The following is a 24,568-nucleotide window of genomic DNA, read 5'->3' on the forward strand; positions in this document are numbered from 1 at the left end:
ACTTGGGCAAGCTAGTTAAGTTCGAGACCCATTCCTCTAACTGCGGGATGACATTTTATCTACTACACAGTGCTAAAGAAAAAATTAAAAAGAAAGTGTATGCAGAGTTTAACATCTTTTAAGTATACGATACATGGAAGTGGCAAGTATTTGTTTCACAATTTTTTTTTCTCTGAAATATCCTGAATTCCTTCTATCTAATGACATTCCCCTTGTCTCTCTTTTAGCCATATTTACGGTCACAATAATTTGCCAGGTAGGCAAAATTGGAAAAAGGACGGCCATTTTACAGATGTCAGATATGACATAATATTTACAATCACATCTGCATTTATTTTTTGAAATTACTGTAGTAGTTGTCGATTAAATAAATTCATAAATATTTACTGAGCATCTAGTATGCATCAAACATTGTTATAGGTATTGGGAATACAGCAGTGAATTAGACACAGTACTTGTCCTCCAGTAAATTCCATGTTAATGTGGACAACAAAGATCCCACAGATTTTCGAGAAGCACAATGAAAAACTTACCTACAAAATGGTGCCAAACCGGCATTGATTAGAATCCCAAACTAACTCCACTTCTGGGTCTCAAAACTTAGCTGTTAACAGTAAGGACCGGGGGAGTTCAAGAATGGTTACCCAGATTTTTTAAAAGCTAGGGTTCTAAGAAGCGCTGTTGCGGAGGCAAGCTATATCTGTATCTTTTTCTTCTGGGAAAAAAATAGGGCGAAATCAGCCTATGTCTTTGTAGCAGATGGATCTGAGCTTTCTCTATTTCTACTTCAATGACCTTAAAGTAGTTGTCTGGGAGTGAAAGTTGTTCCATGTCGCTATGTGAGCAGCAGCTCCCCAAATCCTGAAGCTCTTCTGTTTGCAGCAACTTAGGTGAGTCCTGCGGAGGACGCGGAGATAGACGGATTGACCTCCCCAGGTGCTCTGCCTGCCGCGAGCCCTCGGGCCGGCTCCACCCCTTCGTTGCGAGACCCGTGCGAGAGCGCGAGTGGAGGGCCCTCCCGCAGGAGGGGCGCGGGGCGTGGGGCGCCGGGCGTGGGGCGTGGAGGGCGTGGGCCGGGGGCGGGGCGAGCCCCGCAGCCTGGGTGCTCCGAGGGAGCTGTCAGTGTCAGGCTCGCGGAGAGAGAGGAAGTGCTGGGTCCCCGAGGAGCTCGAGCCAAGCGGCCGGCGCAGCGTGAGACAGCACATCCTGCGCGCGCCGGGCCCGCCGCCCTCGGGAGCCGCTCGAGCTTCGACCCCGCAGCCCCCTCCTCGGGAGCCGCCGCCGAGCTCGCTCTTGGAGCCCAGTTCTGCCTTCGCCGAGCGCGTCCAGGTAAACAAGAGCGGGGGTGTCGGGCTCGCCTGGTTGCCACCTCCGCGCCCCTCCTCGACCTTCCCCGCCCCCGGGTCGTCCGCGCCGGCAGCCGGGCAGTAGTTCGGGCCGCCGCAGCCGCAGCCGGACCCTAGCCTCGGCCCCCTCCCCAGGCTCCTGTGTGCTCCGCGGCGCCCTAAGGCGGCCAGAGCCCCCCAGCGGCAGTCCCCTGCTGCAGCTCCCCGGGAGAGCCCAGAGGCGAGAGCAGAGGAGGAGGGGTCGTGGTGTCATCACCTTGTCGCCCACCTTGCAGGCTGGGAGGGTCATCCCAGGGCGCCCCGCCTCGGTCTTGTCCTGGGCAGCAGTAGGCTAGCGGCGGTGAGATCCGCACCCCTCTGGGCCACCAGCTGACGGCCCCTGGGGGAGGGGGAGCTGCGGAGGGAAAGGAAAGGATGCTGTTTGATTACATTTTCAGCTGTCTGCAAAGCTCTTAGATGCTGTTGCTACCCGCCAAGTCGGAGGGAGCGAATGTACTTCCAGCAGGGCATTAATTAAACACTCATGCAAGAAGATGTCAGTTTCTCTCACTGCTGCAAAAAAGTGTGGTTGGGGGATGTGTTTTCGTCAACACCTTCCCAGGCGCGTGGCCCTCCTTCCCCCACTCCCACTCCGGAATCGCTCTGGCCTCATGAATCTGTGCGTCGTCATCATAAGGGCAGTGATCCTGGCAGCACTGATGGGAACTGAGTGCGGGAGTCTCATGACTTGAACCTCGGTTAATAAGGCTAAACAGAAACCCAGGATCAGGACAGGAAATTACTTAGGAGATCGGAGACTCAACAAAATGCAGAAGATGGAATATATTCTGTATTCTGGCTTCTACCACATCTAGGTAAGGGGCAAGAACAAGTAGCCAGCCATTTTCTTGCCTGGATTGCCTTTCAAGTGTGCTCTGAAGACTTATTGCTGTTCAGGGTAGTGAAAAATTGCTTCCAAATATTCCAGATAAGGAGAAAGCATAGCTGACAGTAAGACACCGGGAACTGCAGAAGACATCATGTGGCTAATATTAGCACGATAGGGGTGACGGCCTCCGTACATATTTTCACTGTGAAAATTACAGTGAAAGACAACCAGTGTTAGTGCATTTGAAATGGAGAATTCGGTGCAAGTTGCATCCTGAGGGTGCTAGTGGGAATGTGATTAATACTTCCTCCGGTTGTTTAAAATGCCCAGTTTTCTCCCAAAGTTTGGGTATGAGAGACAAGAACCCAAACTCTGCTCTTTTGACTATGTTTCTCAATAAAATGTACTGACACTGCTATTCCACAGTCATCAAATGCTCTCTTCTTAGGCACCAACTTGCCAATGTTTAAGTTCTGAGGACTCAGTGCTCTAAGAGACTTTTTTTTGGTGGTGGTGGGGGGATCTTGTAGGACCATCTTTAGGAAGTTAGGACAATATGTCTGGGTGTCCAGTTCAGGCTCTTTCCAGTCTGTCCAGCTCTGGGCCCAGTTTTGGCCCAGAACATCTCCTGTGTCTCTCTTTTTTCCCCTTGTCTTGAGCCTCAGGCACTGATGCACCTGCTTCCCTCCCCTTGGCCTCTAGGTGTTTGCACGTCTGCTGCACAGTGTCCCAAAGCGGAGGTGTGGCTCTGCTCCTCCATGCCTAGTCCAGCTTTCCTCTTCTATTGAAGCATGTCCTGAAGCTCTTTGGTGTTTGAGGTCTAACATCATTAGGTGTGATCACCATTACTGGTAGGGACAAAGAAACTCAACCCAAGGGAAAGTGGGGCAGTTCTTACAGTGGTAGTCCCTGGTTCCTAGTTTCTGACAAACTTCTGAGATGGTAAGAGGAAGTCACACAGCACTTTTGCCATCATGCTTTATGTCTAAAAGAGGCCTCTATTAACTCTCTTCCCAGCCCTTCTACTTCCCCAAACACTTGTTTCCAAGTCTTTAATAAATAAGCCTTTCCTTTGATTCCAGCAGGGAGTCAAGTAATTCTTAGAGATCCATCTTTGGTGCCACTCTGTCCAGTCTTATAAGATATATATACTAAGTCATGAAACCATGTCTCTCAACACAGACTGTGCACAGGCTTCATTCAAAGTTAGTTACCGAAACGGGCTACTCATTCTTCCCCATCACCCTGTTTCTTTCTGTCACTTAACCTTACCCCAAATGGCAAGGTCCTTTGCAAACTTCAGTATCTTCCTTCGTCGTTTTGTTCTGTCTACACGTTGCTCTACCGCGTAGAACAAAGGTTGATAATACATCGAGAGATTTACCAGTGCTCGATACATTTACTGAGTTTATAACATCACCAACACATTTACTAAAACGTGTTGAGCACTTGACCAGGCATTGGATTTTAAATTATTTCCCCATGTATTAAGTTATTTAATCCTCACAAAAATCTTATGAGTTATATATCTTTAATCCTATTTGACAAATGAGGACACTAAGACACAATGATATTAGGTAACTTTTGGAAAATTGCTCAGCTACTAAATTATAGAGCCAGGATTTGAACCCTGGGCAGCCTGAATCTACTCTTCAGTGCTACAGAACAATTACACTGGTTAATTTTTGTGTAGGGATTATTAATCTCTTTTCTCATGTTATCTCATTTAAAGTTTTAATTTTAATTTCTAGGCCTTTGCCCAGATCCATGTAAAAAGCATTCTTGACTAGGAACTTTCCACAGATACCTTGGACTGATTTTCTTTGCTTCCTCTCGATAGGAAGCCTGGGACCAGAATGTGAGAGTGAAGCTGGCATTGTGACCTTGACACCACTGTCCAGGTGCAAACCCTGAGGCAGCCATGTGTCCACAAAGGCATCTACTGATTCTTTGTTCAGAGGAGGCTGCTTCAATAGGAATTGTAGGCATTGTGGAGGGCAGGCCCGTGATGGTGTTCAGGTGGTCATTGAGCCCCATCACCTTGATGTGAAATTTAATGCATATGTACCTAAACACAGCTTTCTTGAGGGAAAGGGGTGTTTGTGCCTAAAAAGAGATTAAGAACCTCTGGTTCACATACACTGTTTAGGAAAAGGGGTAGCAGCTGAAGTCACTCTGCTGACATGTGCTTGAAAACAAGGCAGACTATCCTGTGAGCACCAGGAAAAAGTGTTCATAGCTATCAGCGTTGTGGTATGCCCCTACCGAGGCATGCTAGGGGGTGCCCTGATACAGGTGTGGCTTAGGCACGCTGCAACCGAGTAAGATCTCCAAGCGTGGCAGGCAGCTTTCGACCTGCTTGGAGTTCATTGGGTGCCTTTCCTGTTGATATTCAGGTTCATGAAATCATTCTAACGTTCCTGTAAGGCTGAAATCTTTATCTTAATTTGGCAAACAAGGAATCTGGTACTTGGAAACATGAAGCCATTGGTCAAGGCTGCGTGAAGCCCGTTTGGTGGGAAGGCTGGATTTCAAGTGCAGGTTGGCCAGATTCCGAAGTTTGTTTATTCTGTTCCCATCCTATCTCATTGTTTTTCTGTGGGGGGAGGCAACGCATACTGTTTTAGTGTCGCTTTTCACTGTGGCAGGACAGAGTCTCTCAAGAACATGCTCACGTGCTCATACGAAAAGCCCAACTGTATTATCAAAGGGGATCAAGGAAATTAGACATCTCTCGGGGTGGGGGGCGGGGGTAAGCAAGCCCTGCTTCCCCTTGAGGCATGCTAAAGCCCCCTACATTTGATTCTTAAGTGTCACTAGGTATCTTGCTGAACATGGAAAGCATAGCAGTTCCCAACTGAGACAGCCCAGAAAGCTGACTTTGCAGGAGCAGGTGTTAGGCTTTATTCATTGCAAAGATGAATTTATTTCAGGGCTGAATGTGAAGCTGCTCGGTGTTGTGGGGCTTCCCTGATATAGGGACTGTGCCATGATCCAGATCACTAACTTGGTACTAAATCTTGGGAGGACCTCTGCTTCCCAGACGGGCTCTGTGTCCTTTAATTTTCAGTTCCTATCAATCCTGAAATCCTAACAAGCAGTTGCTCTTGCTTCCAAAGTATTACTTAGGTCCTAACATTCCTATGCTCACTCATGTTGTTGCTGTACTCTTAGAGAACGACCCATTGTTTTCATTTTGGGACACAGACCAGCTAATGCCATCGGTATGGCACACACACAAAGCAGAAATTTATGTTAGAGTCAAGGGCATTCTTTATGATAAAAGTAATGAGTCTCTGGCGCTGTGGAAAATGATTGCACTTGATCAACAGATCTGCCTGGGAACAGATACCAGTGTGCTTTCTTATGCTTCAAGGTTTTTTCCTTCTATACCCTCTTAAAGAATTTTTTAAAATTCTGCTTCTCTCTTACACACGCTTTAAGTTGGCATCTGACAGTTTTCATCGTGAATTTAAAGACTCACAGTGAATGCGAGTTCCAGAATATTGTAAACTTGGATGTTTAAAAATAAAACGATGATGTCATTCTTTGAATCCAATTAAAATCTAAATACTATACCAACCTCTATATCAGAAGTACCTGGGAAGCTGCTCAACAGAAAGGTATTTTTATACCTTGTGGTCAAGCATTGCAGGCAGATTTGGGGCATCAACAGTCACAGTAAGATTTGGGGCTTTTTTGGGTCAGGTCATGGGGAGGAAAGGCTTTTGCAAAAACGGAGGTGTGAAAGGAGGCCCCGAATGATTCTAAACCACAGGCACATTCTCTGGCAGGGTCAGTTTTTGGAAAAAAGCAGCTAGAAGCTTCAGATCTGGAAATTAAAATGTCATTAGTTCTTCTCATGCCTGCATGGTCTTTAGAAAGCCTTAATGGGCACCAGGCGCACACAATGCGGATTATCAGAGCTTACATTTATCTAGCGCAGGTGTTGTTGGTTATGAGTCACTGTGGGCAGTGGCCTGGAGTTGGGTCCTTCTGTCCGTGTGGCTCGGACTCAACGTGGACAGGACTGGAAGGACTGCAGAGCTGATGGCCCCATTTCCTGCCCTCAGACAGGTGATTGTGGATAGCCGTCTTTCCTCTAGAGAGTGATTTACAGAAAAGATTGACTTACTCCAGTGTGTTCGTACTTCTTTTGTAATTTTGTTTTTTAAGATATTTATTTTATTTTATTTATTTTTTAAGGATTTTATTTATTTATTTGACAGAGATCACAAGTAGGCAGAGAGGAAGACAGAGAGAGAGGAAGGGAAGAAGGCTCCCCGCCGAGCAGAGAGTCCGATGCAGGACTCGATCCCAGGACGCTGGGATCATGACTTGAGCCGAAAGCAGAGGCCTTAACCCACTGAGCCACCCAGGCACCCCAAGATATTTATTTTAGGAACAGCACAAGCGGGAGGGGTGGGGGAGAGGGAAAGAGAATCTCAAGCAGACTCCCCACTAAGTTCGGAGCTCAAGGCATGGCTCCAACCCAGGACCCCGAGATTGTGACCTGAGCCAAAACCAAGAGTCAGACCCTCACCTGACTGTGTCTTCCTGGTGCCTCTCTAGTGTGCTTTTAGATTAGTGGTACTCAGGGGCAACTGTCCACCATGGGGACATTTGGCAGTGCCCAGAGACATTTGTGTTTGTCACAGTGGGGAGAGAGGGTGCCAATAGGTCTCCAGCAGGGCTGCCACTGAACAGCCTCCAGAGCACAAGACAGCTCCCACGACAGAGAAGTCTGCCCAGAATGTCAGTAGACAGTCTGTTTTTCTATTGAAATCTTTCCTACTGTAATTTAAGCCCATTTCTTTGCTTGGTCTTTGACAACATAAAAGAGAACAACATCTAAGAGGCTGTGTAAGACACAGGAAAGAAGCAGCAGCCAGATATCTCACTGAAGCTATGGAAGCCTCAGTTTCTTCATCTGTAGAGTGGGGATAAATGATCCCTAACTTGCAAAGTTACTGTAAAGATTGCAAATAATGAGAGAACACATGGTACCCAATCAAGGTGTGGAAGATGGTTTTATTATCCAACAACAGTCACAGCATTTTCTAGCCTTCTCTTCTCAGGGATGTGTATGATCGTGCCTTCCTTTGAACTGAAGGTATGCTCTTTAAAAAAATTTTTTTTTACCTTGAGTTATACTACTTATGTGCCTGCCTTTTTCTGGTTTTAGACTCCAGGATCTCTGAGACATCCTTGTATCTTTCGGCAAAGAGTCTTACACATGGTAGATGCTCAACAAGCTTTGTTGACCCAAAATAACTAGCCAGAATAAATCCCACTTAATTTTCTTTATAAGATTTAATTATTTCCGTTTGGATCATTTTAATGTGTTTAATAAAAACATTCACTCCCTGAAATGTAGTTTCCATGGCACATCTGGGCCCAATTTGGAGGTAGGCTCGGTAATGCCTAGACTTCTGGAATCCTTGCCTTCCTGAATTAGGATCACGTGGAACAATTCTGCTGTGAGAAGGGGAGTCTTGAGAGGGACTACTTTTCATTCTAGAAGTGACAGGCAGGAAGGTTTGAGTCTTGTGTTTCTTTTAGGAGTCTCTTGGGCTATTTCTTTTGATCTTTGGTTTGATTTCTCTGGTGGGAGGTTTGGTTTCTTTAGTTTCTTTCTGGTGGGAGGAAGGGATATTTTGATTCATTTGTCAGATTTCTATTTTATACTCCTGTCTAGAGCGAAGCCAAGAGTAATGTGTATATTTTAAATAGCTCTAATGAGTAAAGGATGACACAATATTTTATATCCTGCATATACAGTCAGTTTGCCTTTTAAAATACAGGCTAGGTGGTCTACTTTGACCTGAAATAGTACCCATTTCTTTGTGTAGCAAGCTGAAGATTTTAGGAATTGAAATGGAATGAAGTCTTCTCCTGTTAAAAGTATTTTCGATTTTGTAATGTGTGTTTGGAAGCTTTTATAAGTTTGTCTAGCTGTTGAGTGTTCCAGTGAGCACACGTGTGGGGAATGACCATGTGTCTGTGCCTCAGAATCCACTTGTGGAATTTCAGAAGTTGGTGGGTTTGGGGGGCTGGAAAGGTAGCAGGCTCTGTGGGGGAATGTGTGTTTTGACAGTGTCCTCTTTTAAAATGACGGCACATCTCCCGTTTCACCATCTGCCCTGGTAGTATTAGAATAGCAAGGGGTTGTGGGAATTGGTGTGTATTTTGTGGAAAGAAGAATAACAAAAAACTTCTCTGCCTGTTTCCTTGAAAAGCGTGACTTTGTTCACTTTCAGAGGGTATAGGTTACCGCTGATTTGGAAAGGAGATCTTCCCTCTTTGAAGGCTTTCAGGCATAGGGGAAAGTGAGAATCTATTTACATGAGTTAAAATGCCAAACTAAATCTCCCAATGCAAATATGGACCACCCAGGGACATTGTAACTGGCCAGGTCTGGGGTTTTGAATACAGGTTTTCTTGCTTCCTCTTTTAAGCTTTTTAATATTTTTCAAATGCTGCTGAAAAGTAATTGGCATATCAAACAAGGATAAAACCCCATATCTTTCGCTGTAGCTTTTAAAGGGGGGGATCATACCCCTTTCCCTTGAGAGCTCCTCGTTTTAGAAATTTAAAAAAAAAAAAAGGCATGAATTGCTAAAATTTGAAGGCCAACAACAAATTGTTAAGTTTTAGTTTCAAGTAGATAAAAAAGTCAGGTTACAAAACAGTCATAGGATAGGAGGAAGATACTCTCTTCAGACGTTCCCTTGCCCAAGGACATTCTGGCCAGGCAGAGTCATTTACTTCAGGAAAATTAGCAGAACTTTGCTTTGGGGGACATGCTGAGGTATTGGCAACATCACCTCTTTGCATTGCCGTTACCAAGTCTGCCTTCCCAAACCCAGGGAAGGTACGTCTGGGCAGCACATGGAAAGAGTATTTTCTAAACTCTCAGGAGGAAGATTCAGAATAAAAGTGGCTTTAACCAGGGCACATGTTCTGGTGACTGGGGGGTTAATAATGACACCTGGTGCTTTCTTAGTCTTTATACCTGTTAAAGAAAAAGCTACTCATCCACTTGTTAAAGGAATGGTAAGATGGGCTTTTTTCAGGGGCACTGTTTTAATAGATGTCCAGACCCCTGCACTGGGAGTTTGCAGAAGGGGAGAGAGATCGGGAGGAACTCTGAATACAACAAAGGAGAGTGGAATTTCTAGCCAAGGAGTAATGTGGGGATGGGGGGGATTGTGTGAAAAATTACTAAGAGGACATGTCCAAGGTAAGTGGGGGGCAATCAGGCTAAGCCGACCTAACAGGATTCTTGCTGAAGGCAAACCAGGGTGATCAGATACCACCTGGGAGATGGCGCAGGGTGAGGAACCTTGTTAAACATCCAGTAGATACCAGGGATCAGACATTGAGGGTGAGAGAGTCTGGCTATACTGACTTTTCGCAGGACTTTAGCTAAAATGGGGCTCTTGAGAACATGCCGATGGTTAGGGCCAAGTTGAAAAAGAGCTCAGAGGAGCCTGCTTAGCCTTTGGTCAAGGGAAGAATCTTGGTCACAGCCTCTCACTGGGCATTCCATAGCAAAGCATAGGTGGGGATGGTAAAGGGAGGGGGTGTATCCTCAGTTACCAACACTAAATCACAGAAGGTGGGAAGTAACGAGGATGCTGGATGGGTGGAGAGGAGTCGGGCCATGGGAGTGTACAGATCAGGTTAGGCTGCACCACCGCATGGTAACAAACGACTCCCGCACATCAGCATGGCAACCCAGCAAGGTTCTTCTTGCTCCTGTTACGTGTCTGGTGGAGGCCAGCAAGGGGCTGCGTTGACCATGTGCACCCAGAGACCCGTGCTGAGTGACCCTTCCTCTTGATATATACTGCCCCCACCTCGTCCATCGCATTGACTAAAATCAAAAGGCCCTGCCTGCCTACAAAGAAGTCGTTAGGGATGTCCTTAGAGTTGGGGAACAGGGATTTTTGTGATTAACCTAAATGACTATGAAAGGGAGAGACTTGGGCGCCTGGGTGGCTCAGTGGGTTAAGCCACTGCCTTCGGCTCAGGTCATGATCTCAGGGTCCCGCATTGGGCGCTCTGCTCAGCAGGGAGCCTGCTTCCTCCTCTCTCTCTGCCTGCCTCTCTGCCTACTTGTGATCTCTGTCTGTCAAATAAATAAATAAAATCTTAAAAAAAAAAAAAAAAGGGAGAGACTTCCCTAGATTCTACCTATTCCTGCTGCTGACCTGTTTCTAAAAGACATCCTGGGACGCTCACTGACATACAAGCATACATGTAATGGCTTCACTATTCAACATTAGTCACACCTGAAAGAATGCCCATATAGAGTATGAAATTTATTGGAGTGGCTTTAGTTTGCATTGTGAATAATAACAGCATCCTGGATTTAGTGAGCTTACAAATCTAGATTTTACTGATAATGAATAAAAGAACTAAGTGTAGGTAGGGATGAAAGCTAGGTTCCTTCAGCAGGTTTTTAGTCCTAGTGAAGAACATGTATTTAGTACTTACAGAGGGCTAACCATGAGCAAGACTGAATGCTTTGTGGGTACATGAAAATGAGCAAGTATTGGTCTTTTCTTTAAAAAGATGATGATTATTAATTTTAAGTAATCTATATATCCAACATGGGGCTTGAACTCAACACTGAGATCAAGAGTTTCATGCTCTACCTGCTGAGCCAGCCAGGTGCCCCAGAACAAGGTATAGATCTTAGGCACTGTTGTCTAATCAGGGAAAAATAGAAAAGTTTTATATATATATATATATATATATATGACATATGGATATGTATTATACATATATGGCATGGCTATCACATAAGGTAAAACATGGTAAATACCTAATAGAGGTATAACAAATTTCCAAGAAGGGAAGTGATTAATAATTAAGTGAATAATCACTTCTTTGAATTTTCAGGATAACCAGACAGCACTGTCAACCAGGCAAAATCATTAATATTTTATCTTCGTCTTCCTTTTTTGTTCTTGGGTCTAATTTGATCCCAGAACAAATCATAACAGTGGTCAAGAGGCACCATGAGAGTGTGACCTCTACAGCTAGGGTTCAAATCTCAGTGTCACCGCTGCTAGCTCTGTAACCTTGACGACTTATTTTGCCTCCCTGCACCTCATTTTCTTCAACTATAAAACAGGAGTGAAAATAACAGGGCTACTTCCTAATGTTGTGGTGAGGTTTGAGAGAATAAATCCTACTTAATTTTCCATTTCTTATAGGATTTAAATTTTTTTCTCATGGATCATTTTGATGTGTTCAGTACAAACATTTGGCTTCCTGAATGGATCCTCTGTTGGGTCTCTGGGCCCCAAATGAATGTGGGCTTGGTAATTCCTAGGATTCTGGAAGCCTTGCCTTCTGAGTCAGGTCAGGATTATATAGAACATTTCTGTCTGTGCCCACCAGAGCAGTGCTGGGCTCAGGGTACATAGAATGAAAGGGCCAGATGGTCAGTCTGCTTTTTCCCTGGCTTGTGAGGTGATCTTAGTCTAGAGACTATTAAGACTATCAGGTTGGGGGCACTTGGGTGGCTCAGTGGGTTAAAGCCTCTGTCTTCGGCTCAGGTCATGGTCCCAGAGTCCTGGGATCGAGCCCCACATCGGGCTCTCTGCTCAGCAGGGCCTGCTTCTTCCTCTCTCTCTGCCTGCCTCTCTGCCTACTTGTGATCTCTGTCTGTCAAATAAATAAAATCTTAAAAAAAAAAAAAAAGACTATCAAGTTGGCCTCTGTTCTTATCTGGGAATTCGGGCCTGCTGAGGACACATTTCCTAGCCCCCCGACTTCTATCCCCAGCATTTCAAAGTGATGTTAAGTTAAAATCTAATGTGGTACAGATTTGCTGTGGCTAAATGGCAGAAGCATTCGGAGCGTCTGAGTCCAGTAAGTTAAAAGGTCCAAGTGCTTGGGCCTAGCGCCACAGGTAAAGGTGTGAAGAACTAGGGGCTGGATGTGGTACAGGGGAGTCTGTGTGGCTCATCTTGGCCAATGTACACATTTTCTCTCCTCTGTGTCTTCTTTGGCGCTCCCCTTCCCCCACCACTCCTCGAATACGACTTGACTGAATGCTGCAAGATTGTCCAGGCTGTCAGCAGGTGAGCGGGTAGACGTGAGGACTCTATCTTTCACAAACACGTATTGAGGACACTGCTCTACTGTAGCCCAAAATTCTAGGAGAAAGCAAAGTTTATATCAAGATAATGGAAAACCTTCGATTGACTGAACCATTAAAAAAATAGACTGGGCTACCTTTAAGGTAGTGAGAGTTCAAGCCTGTCACCATCAAGTGAGGATTTCCTGTGAAGGGCTTCTTTTATCAGTGAGAGAAAGACCAGTATTTGGTAATCTCCATGTTCTTTTTTCTCCAGAACAAGAAAAAAGTTCTTGTTTCTTTTTTCTTAAGAACCTGTGATTGTATGTACTAGAGAGAGTTTTGCATCACTCTTTATTTACTTTAGATTTGTTTATTTATTTGAGAGAGAGAAAGAGTGGGTGTGTGCTGGGAAAGGAGGAGATGGGGAGGGGGAGAGAGAATCCCAAGCAGACACCCCACAGAGCCCTACACTCCTCTCACCACCCATGAGATGAGGACCTGAGCTGAAATCAAGAGTCAGACACTCAGCCTACTGAGCCACACAGGCGCCCCTGCTTTGCATCACTCTCTTCACTGGCCAGGATCCGCCATTCACTAGGACTGCCCATAAGTAAGAGGGCAGGTGCCAAACTGGCACAATGAATGTGGCCATCTGTGTCTGCTTTCTTACCCACAGAATTGGTCAAGTTGTAACTTGCCGTCATTCATTCTCTCATTCAGTAATCATTCCTTAAGCGCCTTCTCGACACTGGGAATCCTATATCAGTGTGATGGTGGTAGTCGGAAATTGAACAGCTTATGACAAACATGAAAGACAACCGAAAAATGCTTGCCTCTAACTTCACTCCAGACTGGCCACATCATCTTGCCGTTGAGGGCTCGGCATTTACTTGTTCATTTACTTGTTCATTCAGTAATCTCTTAATGTGCCCTGATGGTATTCCAAGTCGGCTTCGTCCTGCTAACAGCAGAGGCTGGACAAATCGATCATTTCAAAGGCAGAGAGCCCCAACTACCGTATTCTTTTTTACAGCACGAAGAAAAAGCAAACTACAAGGCTCCTGGGGGTGGGGACTGGGTGGAGTCCGTGCCCAGAATGCTTATCTTACGCAAAGAACTTATTACAAATGCTGAAGTACCTATTTTGAGCTTTTGCTTTCTCACTTTTTCATCATATACAGCAAAGGTGTGATATGTAAGGGAAGTGTTAATTCTAGTTGTTTGCATGGCTTAACACATTTGAATAGATTGAGTTGGTTTAACATGGAAATGCTTGATTTTTTTTTCAAGACCCTTACAGGTTTTAAAATAGATAACTTGCTTCCGAAGGGAGGAGAGACCAAAGAGCAGAAACAGTTCGTCTGAGTTATAACCTGAGAGTGTAACGTCCAGCACAAACCTTTCCAGCTTGTCCCTCACTGCACCTTGCCACCTTGAGCCCATTTGACGTTATGCTGCCATCCATCGAAACTGTTGGCCATTCCCCAGACGCAGACCGCTACCTCCTGTCACTGCCATTTCTCTCATGCTCATTCTCCTTCTGCTAGAAACGCTTCCCCCGTTCACATTCTACCCAGGTGTCCATGTGTGGCTCTCACGGCCCCTCCTTTAGGAAGCTCACTCTGTGCTCCGGTTCCTGCATGCCCTGCATGTGCTTGCTCTACGTACCTATCTATCATCTATTTTTAAAATTTTATTTGTTCGTTTATTTGACAGAGAAAGTGTACCTCAGGGGGAGCAGTAGAGGGAGGAGGAGGCTCCCCACTGAGCGGGGGCGGGGGGCTGGCAGGGCTGGATCCCAGGACCTCAAGATTATGACCTGAGCCAAAGCAGATGCTTAACCAACTGAGCCACCCAGGCACGCCCCTCCTTGTGCTTTAAACCTTTATCATGTATTTAGCCATTGTCCCTTGCAGTGGAGCTATTGTTTTCAGACTGTACCGTATGTGGGGGAGGAAAAATGATGTTCTCTCTACTCTTCTAGATTCTTGTCTGAGAACCTCCCCTTCCCCCTATTTAAAAAAAAAAAAAAAAAAAAAGATTGACAGGAGGAACACAAAACACATTTAATAACTTGTATACTTCCTGTACACATGGGAGAGACCCAAGAAAACTGAGTAACTCTCCAAAACATCTCAAGCCACTACTTAAATAACATTTCCAGCTAAACACAAAAGAAGATGTTGGGGTTATGGGAGGTGCCAGGATAGGGGTAAAAGTCATCAGGAGTGAGGGCGTGATGAAATTTTAAGTCCGTACCTTCTTCACTAATAGTTTGTGGAGACAGAGTCATCCTCCTCTTCCTGGTACAGAAAGGAAGAACCCTTAGAAATGGAGACTTCCCTTATACGTTTAAGTGACTCTTACAAAAAGGCAACTTCTACTAAGCTTTTAGAGCTTCTCCAATATCTGTTGTTTCTTAAGAATAACCGACTTAAAATAATCCTTATGTCAAAAAAGTCATATTTTAGGATGGCATGGTCTGTTCTCTTTCCCATGTTGTAAGCTTTTTGAGATCTATCTCAATCATTTCTGTAAGCCTCACAGCATCCAGGAGGCACTTTGCTTTGTGAGTATTGATTAAATTGCATTAACATAAAGATGAAGTTAGCATTATGGAGACAACTACTTGGGCTTCCTGACCCTTAGCAAATTAGAAAATTTTGTTGATTAATGCACTTCTCTTTCCTTTGCAAATGTCTGGGGAAGGAACCATGCTCAGATATCGGAAGTAGTCTCACATCTCCTTCCATCAGGTAAATAACCCCACTCTCTTTCCCCTTCATCCTCTACTGCTTTCCTACAAAGGTGACTGTTCAGGGACTGGAGAGGTGGAGAGAAGCAGTGCTCTGATCTGCCAAAGGAACTCAGGGTCCAGTGGCTATATGTGCATACGTATGTGGGTTCCTGTTCTCATGTTAAAAACATGAGTAGGTGACATTCTTGGCCACTGACACTCTTGCCTGCAGCCGCAGACATGGAGGTATTATTAGGATCAATCAGCAGTCAGCTATACAGATGGGCAGGATTAAGATCTTGAATCTTAGTTCTGAGGGTCTGGATATTAGACTGTTCTTATAGAGCCAAAATTCTCTAGTGGTCTAGTGACACATTCACACAAGCAAATATATGTTATATGTTAGGCAACAAACATAAAGCCAGCTTACTGACTGGCCGGGAGAAACCTAACTTCCCATGGGATCACAATGCCCTTGCTTATAGGTCAGTTTTTTGAAATCTGAGAATTCAAGTTCTTAGGTTCTTGGTATTGGAGGTCTGAGCTGGACATGGTTGGGACAGTGCTAGCCTGAGGGGATTAGGGGTAATCCTGAAGTTTTTGTCCAGAGGTAACATGGGTATCAAAAAATCAAGCAGATAGTCCAGTCACATGATATATTCAAGAGGACCGGGAAGGGGGACAGATTCCAGGTGTGGCAATGATATGACAACTAAGGACACCAGATCACAGCAAAAGGGTTGAGAAGGAGAGTGGGGAAAAAACCTACGAGACTCTCAAAGCCAGTGGAGCTTTGACACTTTATAGAAAGCAAGGTTGGGAAGAGAGGGAGGAGCTCATGCAGCTTTAAAGCCAACTTTGTTGACTCACTCAACATTTATTACCAACTTTCTACCAGTCACTTTTCTAAGTATTGGCAGTACATTGGTGAGCAATATAGACAAAATCTCTGCCTTCGCTGGAGTTTAAATTCTGGGGGAAGGGACAAACAATGAAAGCTACTTAAATATATTATAGAATATGCTAATTGGTAATACCCTTAATGAAGAAAAATAAGGCAGTAGAAAAGTGTGAGAATGCAGGTGTTGTGAGGGGAGTAGTTTACTCTCTTCAGTAGGATGGTCAAGTAAGGCCTCAATGGGATGAAATTTGATCTAAGCTTTGAAGAAGCCAGTCATTCAGATACTTAGTATCAGGCAGAGGAAGTAGCACAAGCAAAGACCCTGAGGTGGGAGTGTACCTGATGTGTTTGAGGTATTAATGGCAACAAAGAGGGTCTGGAAATGAGGTCAGAAAAGTAATGAGCCTGGATTGTGTAGGGCCACGGGGGCCTTTGTAGGACTTAGGCTTTTACTCTGAGATGGGAGACATTGGCGAGCTTTATGCAAGGAAGTAACATGATTTGGCTTGTGTTCTGAAGAATTACTGTTATAGCCAAGAATAGCCTGCAAGGAGGGGGGGCAAGGTTAGGAACTAGGAGACCACTGTGGAGGCTTTTGCAATAATACAGATGAGAGAAGTTGGTGGTTTGGACAGGATGATGGCAGGGGAGGTGGTGAAGACAGGCTGATTCTGGAAGTGTTTGGAAAGTAGAGCTTGGATAATTTGCTAATGGTCTGGATATAGGATTTGACAGAGCAATTAGGGATGACTCCAAGATTTTTGGCCTGAGTTAACTAGGAGGCTAACTCAGGAGTTGCCTTTAGCTGAAGTGTGGAAAGACTGAAGGTTGGATGATGTACATGGAGCCAGAGCATGGGGAGCGGTTGTCATAGCTGGTGTTTCAAGGTGGTGGCCTGATGCCACTGTGATGATGCACAGAAAAGGTGATGTCAACTGGTCAGGGTGTTCTTCTCCCAGACATATTTCAGAAAACCTGAACAAGTGTCACAGCACATTTCCGTTTTCCTTTAATTATAAACTTTTTTATAGTTGTTCACCACTCATTATGTGGTGGTTTTCCATGACATTTGGTCAACCCTACCTGTGACATTTTGGTCCTGTGGTTATAGTTCTGACTTGGGTGATGGCCTGTGTTTTAAGAGTAGGTCTAGTTTAACTCTCAGAAAGTGATTGTGCTACATTTCTATTATTTCCAAATTCTTGGAGCGTACCTGCTGTCTTCATCTCCCACCACACCAAATGTCACTTGAACCAAGAAGTCACTTTTATGTCTCCACTCTGCCATTCCCCAGGGCTACGACTGGTTGGCATAGGTCTAATCAGAGTGATGTTCAATCAAGGACATCAGCTGTGATGGTGATAGGAATTCCTTGGGGGTAATGGTGACACCCCAAGGAATGGGGACAGCCTAAGGGGCAGAAATGGATGTAGATGTGGCCATGACAGTTACTACTTACTTTGGATATTTTGCTACTCCTAGTATGGTCTTAAAAATTGAGATATAATTCTTCTTTCTCTTTAATTCTTTCTGCCAAATTAGTTTTCTTCAAAAGCCAATATGCACAAGCCTGTCTCCTATTTTCACTCAAAGAGACAGATGGTTGAAACCGACTCTAGCTAAATTTTTTTTTTTTTAAGTCTTGAAGTAAAAAATACACATGAGTATCAGAAAGGTTTAAGCCTTTTAGGACTGGTTGAGAAATCTGTTGTGAACACTGCCTCATACCACTGAGTTATCTATTCACAGAAGACTGTGTGCAGGGCCCGGCCAGGGATTTCGCAGCCAAGCTTTTCAGATGGGTATTTGCTTTCTAAAAGGAATATAAAAGTTGTGCTGATGGGACACATAGCAAATTCCCAAATCCCAGGGTCCTTTGGCATCCGTGCTGACATGATCTGCGGGAAACGTGTCATGGTCGTGTATTTCTGGCAGTATTGATTTTCTGCCCTCTTAACGGGCATTCGTCAGTAGCCAGAAAAGCGGGTTAATCTTTGTAAGTACATCTGCCTTGATGTGCTTGTGCCTTGAAGTATCCAGGGATTTATTTTATATTGTTTTTGTTGTTGTTTTGTTTTTTACTTTCCTTCTCTGGTAGATTTAAACAAATAGAGCTGAGCTTGCTTTGGTCTTTCTGTGGTAGAACGTTCCCACCAGTGCTGTGCGGATGGTTTTTGGGTTACATGTGAAATTGGATGTGAATCTCTTGGCTCTCAGGGTGGTCAGAGCCCAGGTCAGTCTCCTGTGATAGTGAACAGCTTTCTCTGTTTACCCCAGTGTGCTGTATGTACAAATACCGTCATGATCTATGGGTGTCATGTCATACAAAATGTTGGCTGAGAAAGGACAAAGGTAGAGATGCATTTATAATTTACGTTTGCCAGTTTTAAAATTGAGGTGGCTTAATATACCTCAAACTCTTTTAACTGCAACTGACAATAATAAATAACATTTATACGTAATACTGAATATATGTGCATCCAAAACAAGTACCATGAACCAGTCATTGCCCTTCCCGTGTGCCGTGCATTCTGATCATTCTGATCTGCTCATCACAAATACTACCACCTGTGACTACCAGCTAACTTGATTTTGTAACTCAGCAGTGAGTCCTAACCCATGTTTAAAAAGGCTATTGTCGGGGCGCCTGGGTGGCTCAGTGGGTTAAAGCCTCTGCCTTCAGCTCAGGTCATGATCCCTGGGTCCTGGGATCAAGCCCCGCATCAGGCTCTCTGCCCGGCGGAGAGCCTGCTTCCTCCTCTCTCTCTTCCTGTCTCTCTGCCTACTTGTGATCTCTATCTGTCAAATAAATAAATAAAATCTTAAAAAAAAAAAAAAAAGGCTATTATCATACGTATTGCAAGCTAGGAAACAAATTACCTGGTCTTGTACTTGTTCAAATCATACCTGCTCTCTCAGAGTAGTTCCAAGCCTGTGAAAGCATGGTGGGGCAGCCCTTTGGCTGTAGGGTGACCAAAGGGTCCAGGTTTGCCTGGCATTTTCCTGGTGTTCGCCCTGAAAGGCTGGCATTCAGAGAACCCCCTCACTTCCCGGCAAACTGGGACGGTTGGTCGCTCATCCTCTGGGATCTGGTGTCTGGCTGCACTTCCACCCTGACTTGGCTCCATCTGCTTCTGTATTCAGTCCTCCAGCCATATCACGTTACTCGTCCGGCAGACGGACCATTCTCTCTCCCACCTCCCCGCCTTTGCCCATGCGTCCCTCCACCGGGGAGGCACCCCTCTCCTGCTGTCCTCCGGTCTCGTCTTCCTCTGTGACGGTCTGTTATGTCACCCTCTCCACAGAACCTTCTCCCCACATCCTTGTGAGCATAGTCGTACCACAGACTACATTGATTTGTGGATTCTTTGTGTTTCTCTCAGCTTTCTCATTCTTCATCGCGTGTAGAACAAACATGAGAAGGAAAACTGCTGGTATGATGTGGGTGGCTATGGCAAAGAAAGAACACAAAGGAAAATGAATGAACCAAGGTGGTCGCTGAGGCCAGGAGGTGGAGCAAGGGAGGATGGGAAATCCTGGAAGTACAGACGCGTGCAGCATTTACCAGCATGTGCTCTAGGGACCGGGGTTCAAGTCCTGGCTTTCTGCATGGCCGAGGTGCGGACCGGGTGTGCTTCTCCGCTTATCCTAACATCAGCCGGGATTGATGGTTTCTAAAATCAGGCAGGCTTAATTACAAGTTCCTGAGAATTTTGTAGTCAGTCTGGGAGAGGGATGAATTAATTGGTTTTAAGATGTCGAGATGTCTTAATAACTTATATTTTTAGTAGATTAAAACAGATTGACTCTGGAACACTTATATTGCTGAGTTATATTGAGAAAATCTATTCTGACTTCATTATTTAAGCTTTACAGTTTTTCCATCCCTTATTTTTATTAATGTGTCTGGTTCATATTTCTTTTGGTGTGACAGTTTAAATTTGTTCTTCGTCGTGAGGTGCAGGGGCATCCGGGCAGCTTGAATTTCCCTGTTCTCTGTCAGCATAGGGCGTCCACTCTGGGCAGACCCACTGGCCAGAGCTGTCTTGGTTTAACTGGGCTGCATGGAAGATCTGGCCCTTTTATGGGAAGAGCAGAGTCAAAGGCAAAGCTGGTCATGTCTGAAGATTTGCCTCTTACCAGTTATTTTAAAGATCAGCCCCACAGGTTACCGGAGAGTTGTTTATTTTTAGACATCTTCACTCCTCATCTTTGCAACTCAGAGAAACAGCTTCCAGTGCAAGAAGGCTGTGTTCTAGAGTACTGATGCATTTACATCACTGTTCAAAAGAACGCCCAGCTGTCATTATGACTATTTATCCTTAAGGCATTTTGGGCAGTAGATTCTAGATTTCTGAATTTGTTGGTTGAGATAAACCACAGAGTCTGTCAATTATAAATAGAATGGATTTTTGGTAAATAATCCTTTCAGGCTCAGAAAACCGAGAGTAAAAATGTAAACCAGGCAGGACACAGTTACATCAGTGTGTATATAATGGTAGTGATTTAGGAGAAAAGATAGTTCAGTGGATCAGGCAATGTTAGGCTCATGTGTTCATTGCACGTTTTTACTAGTGGGCGGCAAGTTAATTCCCACCCCCTTCCCGTGGGAATAGAAATTGGTTGCATAATTAGGGAGAACTTCTGAGTTTGGTCATTTAAAAGCTTAGTGCACTGACACAATTTAATGATGATTAGGAAATTCCTGATAGCAAAATCACAGATTTTTTTTAAAGATTTATTTATTTGCGAGAGAGAGAGCATGAGTGGTGGGAAGGGTCAGAGGGAGAGGGAGATGCAAGCTCCCTGCTATGCAGGGAGCCAGATTCTAGGCTCCATCCCAGGACCCTGAAATCATGACCTGAGCTGAAGGCTGATGCTTAACCGACTGAGTCACCCAACCTGAGTCTCATTCTATCTAATGGTTGTTTAGCAGTTTGAGAGCTATTTCCTGGGCACTCACTGCCTGGCACTAGAAATACAGGCATAGATTAGACATGACCTGTCCTTTTGAGGGGCTTTCTGTGTAGCAGGAGGAGAGAATCCCATAAACAGGACTTAACCAGGCAGTGAGGCATGTGTTCCAGCAGACCATGAACAAGGTGCTCTGGGGCCACCAGCAAGGAGTCCTGGGCCTTGGCTTAAAGCCACTGGAGGCCTTCCTGAGGGGAATGTGATTGAGCTGAGACAGACAGATAAATAGGAATCATCAGGTAATGAATGGTGAGAAGAGCATTTCTGGAATTTGTAAAGGTACAAAGGAAGGAAACAGCTTGATATATACCAGTAAAATGTGAACCAAGAAGTAGAGGGATACGTGGACAGAGAGATGGGCAAAAAGAGCATCTTCTGTGCAAGGTAGGGAGTTGGGACATGTTCTGCATTTTCTTTAAAGTTTTTATTTATTTATTTGATAGAGAGACACAGAGAGAGAGGGAACACAGGCAGGGGAAGTGGGAGAGGGAAAAGTAAGCTTCCTGCAGAGCAGGGAGCACAATGTGGGGCTTGATCCCAGGACTCCCTGGGATCATGACCTGAGCCAAAGGCAGATGCTTGATGACTGAGCCACCCAGGTGCCGTGTTTTGCATCTTTGAAGGAAGTCATCAAAGTGTTTAAGTCGAGGGAGTACAGAGCAACAGGAGAGTCCCCCTGACAGAGTGTGGAGGACGTGGAGAGCATCAGGGAGTAAAGCTAGTATGGGGACAGGAAGATCAGCGAGAAGAGCACTGTGGTTGTCAGATGAGCCCCATGAAGACTGATATTGGGCAGCATGAATAGACATGGATAGGCAAAGACAGGCTTAGAAATAGTAGGTGGCGAAATTGGGAGGCCTGGGGGAGACTGTGAGAATGCGGTGATTGAGGATTTCAGGGCTGATCAAGGAGAAGGCAAGACCATGAGGGGGCAGCATTGCACAACACACTTCATTGGATGGCACTTGGACAGTATGGCATAGCAGGAGACTTTCTAGACCCCGAAGGGTGGCTTCACTACCCACAAAGGAAAGAGGGAATGTGTCTAGGTGGGAAATCTTGGGGCGGGGGCTGGCTATCCACAGCTAGCAGTTATTGGGTGACGTTTTGCTGGATAGGCAAATCAGGTGGGCTCTAAATGGCTAAAATATGCTTATCTGAGCTATGCATAAAGCAACTAGATATATCAGAGTTTGTGTTTGGTGCCATAGGGTGTTGAGCTGATGGCTCTAGCTTAATGTGAAGAAGTAAACAGTTGTAGGGAACAATACATGGGGGACGTCTTTAACCGTTTACATAACAGCAACTGTTTGTTCAATGCCCATTAGGTGTCCAAGATGAGGCCGAGGAGCCACTGGGCAGGTTTCCAAGGAAGATGACATCATGGTGTATGGAGAAGTTGCCCCTTCCATGTGGTCCTCAAAGTGCCCCTTTAGGTAGACAAGCTCCTTTCTGTTTGCTCTGAAGTGCTTTTGAACTTCTAGGAGCCCAGATATGTAGTCTCAAATAAAGGATAGTAGGGATAGCCTTTTTTATTTGGGTTCTTTACCTGACCTCTGGCCTAAGCAGGCAGTACGTCTTTCGTATCTATCTCAACCTGACATTGGGTGCTTCTGCAGGGCTCTGTGCACGGACTCACATCTTAATTCACTCTAGTTTCCCTCCTCATACTCCCCGGAGGGCTCTCATCTCCTTTCTTCTGATTCTCTTTCCGGGTTCCTTTTCTGTCCTAATTCTTAGTGACAAAACACTGCCCTCTGGTTGTCCAAACTGTCCCATCTTTAGTTTCGTACTCTTTCAAGGATGCTACTTGAGATGCGTACTTCCTAAGGACTCTCGACTTCGCCTGATATTAACTCCCAAGATAAGCTATGACGTGAATGGCTGATTCCCTTAATTGAGGAATGATCCTTTTAACAAAGAGAAGATTGTTAAGTCTCTCAATTGGTGGAATACACTGTCGGGGTCAGAAATAACTCAAAATTTCCCAGAACTTTTTGGCCAAGATATCAATGGTTTTTGAGGCCTGTGAGTTCTGAGAGCTCTCATCTCTACTCTGTTAACTAGATGAGAGGGCAGATACCCTCTGGATTGATTTTTCTCTCTAGCATAATGGGCCTCTGTGCGGAGGGCTTGAGAATCTCTTCTGTGTAATGTGCCGCGATTGCCGGTGCCTGATTTACAGCTTCAGCAGGACGATTGGGGGAGCTCAGAATCCTGCAACAGGGAAAGTGCACCAGAGATAATATGCAGACACAACAATCTTAAATATAGCTCACAGATCCAACAGGAGCGATACGAGAAGCTTAATTTAGAAATATGGCCTGATTTTCCAGTCAAGAATTAATCCAATGTGAGTAAAATTGTGAAGAGCCCAGAAAAATCAACATAGATATTTAACTATATGTATGTACGGAGATTTTTATCCTGCCCCCGATCAAAAACAGTAGTTCTCTATTGACATAAATAAATCCTTTGTACATGGATGAAACTCTTGCAGTCTTGGGGCTACCCAGTATTAGCTTTGGAGGTGTATTTGGGGATTTCAGAGGCAAAGCCTTTTCTCCCGGTCAGCTCTCCCATGCAATTTACATTTGCTACCACCAGGTAGTGGTAGAGAGTGACTGCAAGGTTGGACTGATCAGGCACTACCATAAAAGCCTTCTGTTTAAGAAGAGCTTCCTTTTGACTAAAATGGGTAAAATTTTGAATAAGTAAACACTGAAAGAGGAGCATTATTTGGCAAAAGTATTCAAGAATAAGGAGCTCTGGTATTTCCAACTCTGATTTGTCCACTTAATGGTAGTGACCTTAGATAACTGGCATCTCACTTTCCCTATTTATGGGTAAAATACTAGTACTGAATCATATAACCTTTGAAGTTCTTGTCCTGAAACAAACATGTAAAACTGTAATAGTTAAAAAAGCAAAATTAAAAGAACGAACGAATTTAAGGCTTTTCACACAACAGGGAAGTCTACATTTTCTTAGTGACCATTAAGCTTACCTTCTAGCCGGGCTAAGGCCCATGAATTTGTGCATGTAGTGAGGGGAGGAGGAGAATGAGGAGAGAGAGAGGGCCTCCCAGTTTCTCCTCCTTATCAGTGACCTGGCTTAAGCAAGTCAGAAATGAGAAATCTTTTATATATAGTTATGGAGCCTTTCCCCCTAGCCTTCTGTAGGAGCCTTCCTCCTAAAGTCCTCTGCTTAGGGTCTTTACAGCAACACTTAGCAACATTTCCTTTTAGTCTCTAGAGGCTCTAGAATCAACTCCAGCTTATCAGAAGCGGGTAAGGCAAGGTGTGGTCTGAGGCTCCCTGGGGATCCCAAGATATGTTCGGGACTCCGTGAGGTCAAAACTATTTTCACAAAATGTTATTTTTCTTTGTCTTTTTTGCCGTATTGACGTTTGCAGGGATGGTGTGAAAGTAACAGCAGGTGACCCTGCTGATACCTTAGTAGGAATTGAGACAGTGATGCCACGCTGTACCAGTACCGGCTTCAGACTGTCCTGCCACACGCTCGCAGTTTAAACAAACAAGAATGTCCCTCATGAAGCAGAAACAAAAATGTTAGTTATATTAAATCTCCACCCTTGAGCGCAGTCCTTACTATGTGATCGATGGGAACACAGAAGTCACTT

At 44.8% G+C, this 24,568-nt stretch overlaps 1 protein-coding gene across 4 annotated transcripts in view; it reads left to right on the forward strand.

Annotated features, from left to right (window-relative positions):
• The first annotated feature begins 692 nt into the window (after positions 1-692).
• The window catches only part of DYNC1I1 (dynein cytoplasmic 1 intermediate chain 1), a 304,592-nt gene continuing 280,716 nt past the window's right edge, over positions 693-24,568 (forward strand). Inside the window, exon 1 of one of the 4 annotated variants that reach the window (XM_044246078.1) lies at positions 693-890. Coding sequence is in view for 1 of the 4 variants with exons in the window: in XM_044246075.1 (XP_044102010.1) it covers positions 19,561-19,569 (9 nt within the window). In the remaining 3 variants the exon portion in view is untranslated. Of the gene's footprint in view, positions 891-1,282; positions 1,330-17,765; positions 17,948-19,435; positions 19,570-24,568 lie in introns of those variants that run through there. The other 3 variants (XM_044246080.1, XM_044246079.1, XM_044246075.1) reach the window with 3 other exon arrangements.

Source organism: Neovison vison, chromosome 4 (genome assembly GCF_020171115.1).
Source record: "Neovison vison isolate M4711 chromosome 4, ASM_NN_V1, whole genome shotgun sequence".
In the NCBI taxonomy this organism is placed as follows: Eukaryota; Metazoa; Chordata; class Mammalia; order Carnivora; family Mustelidae; genus Neogale; species Neogale vison.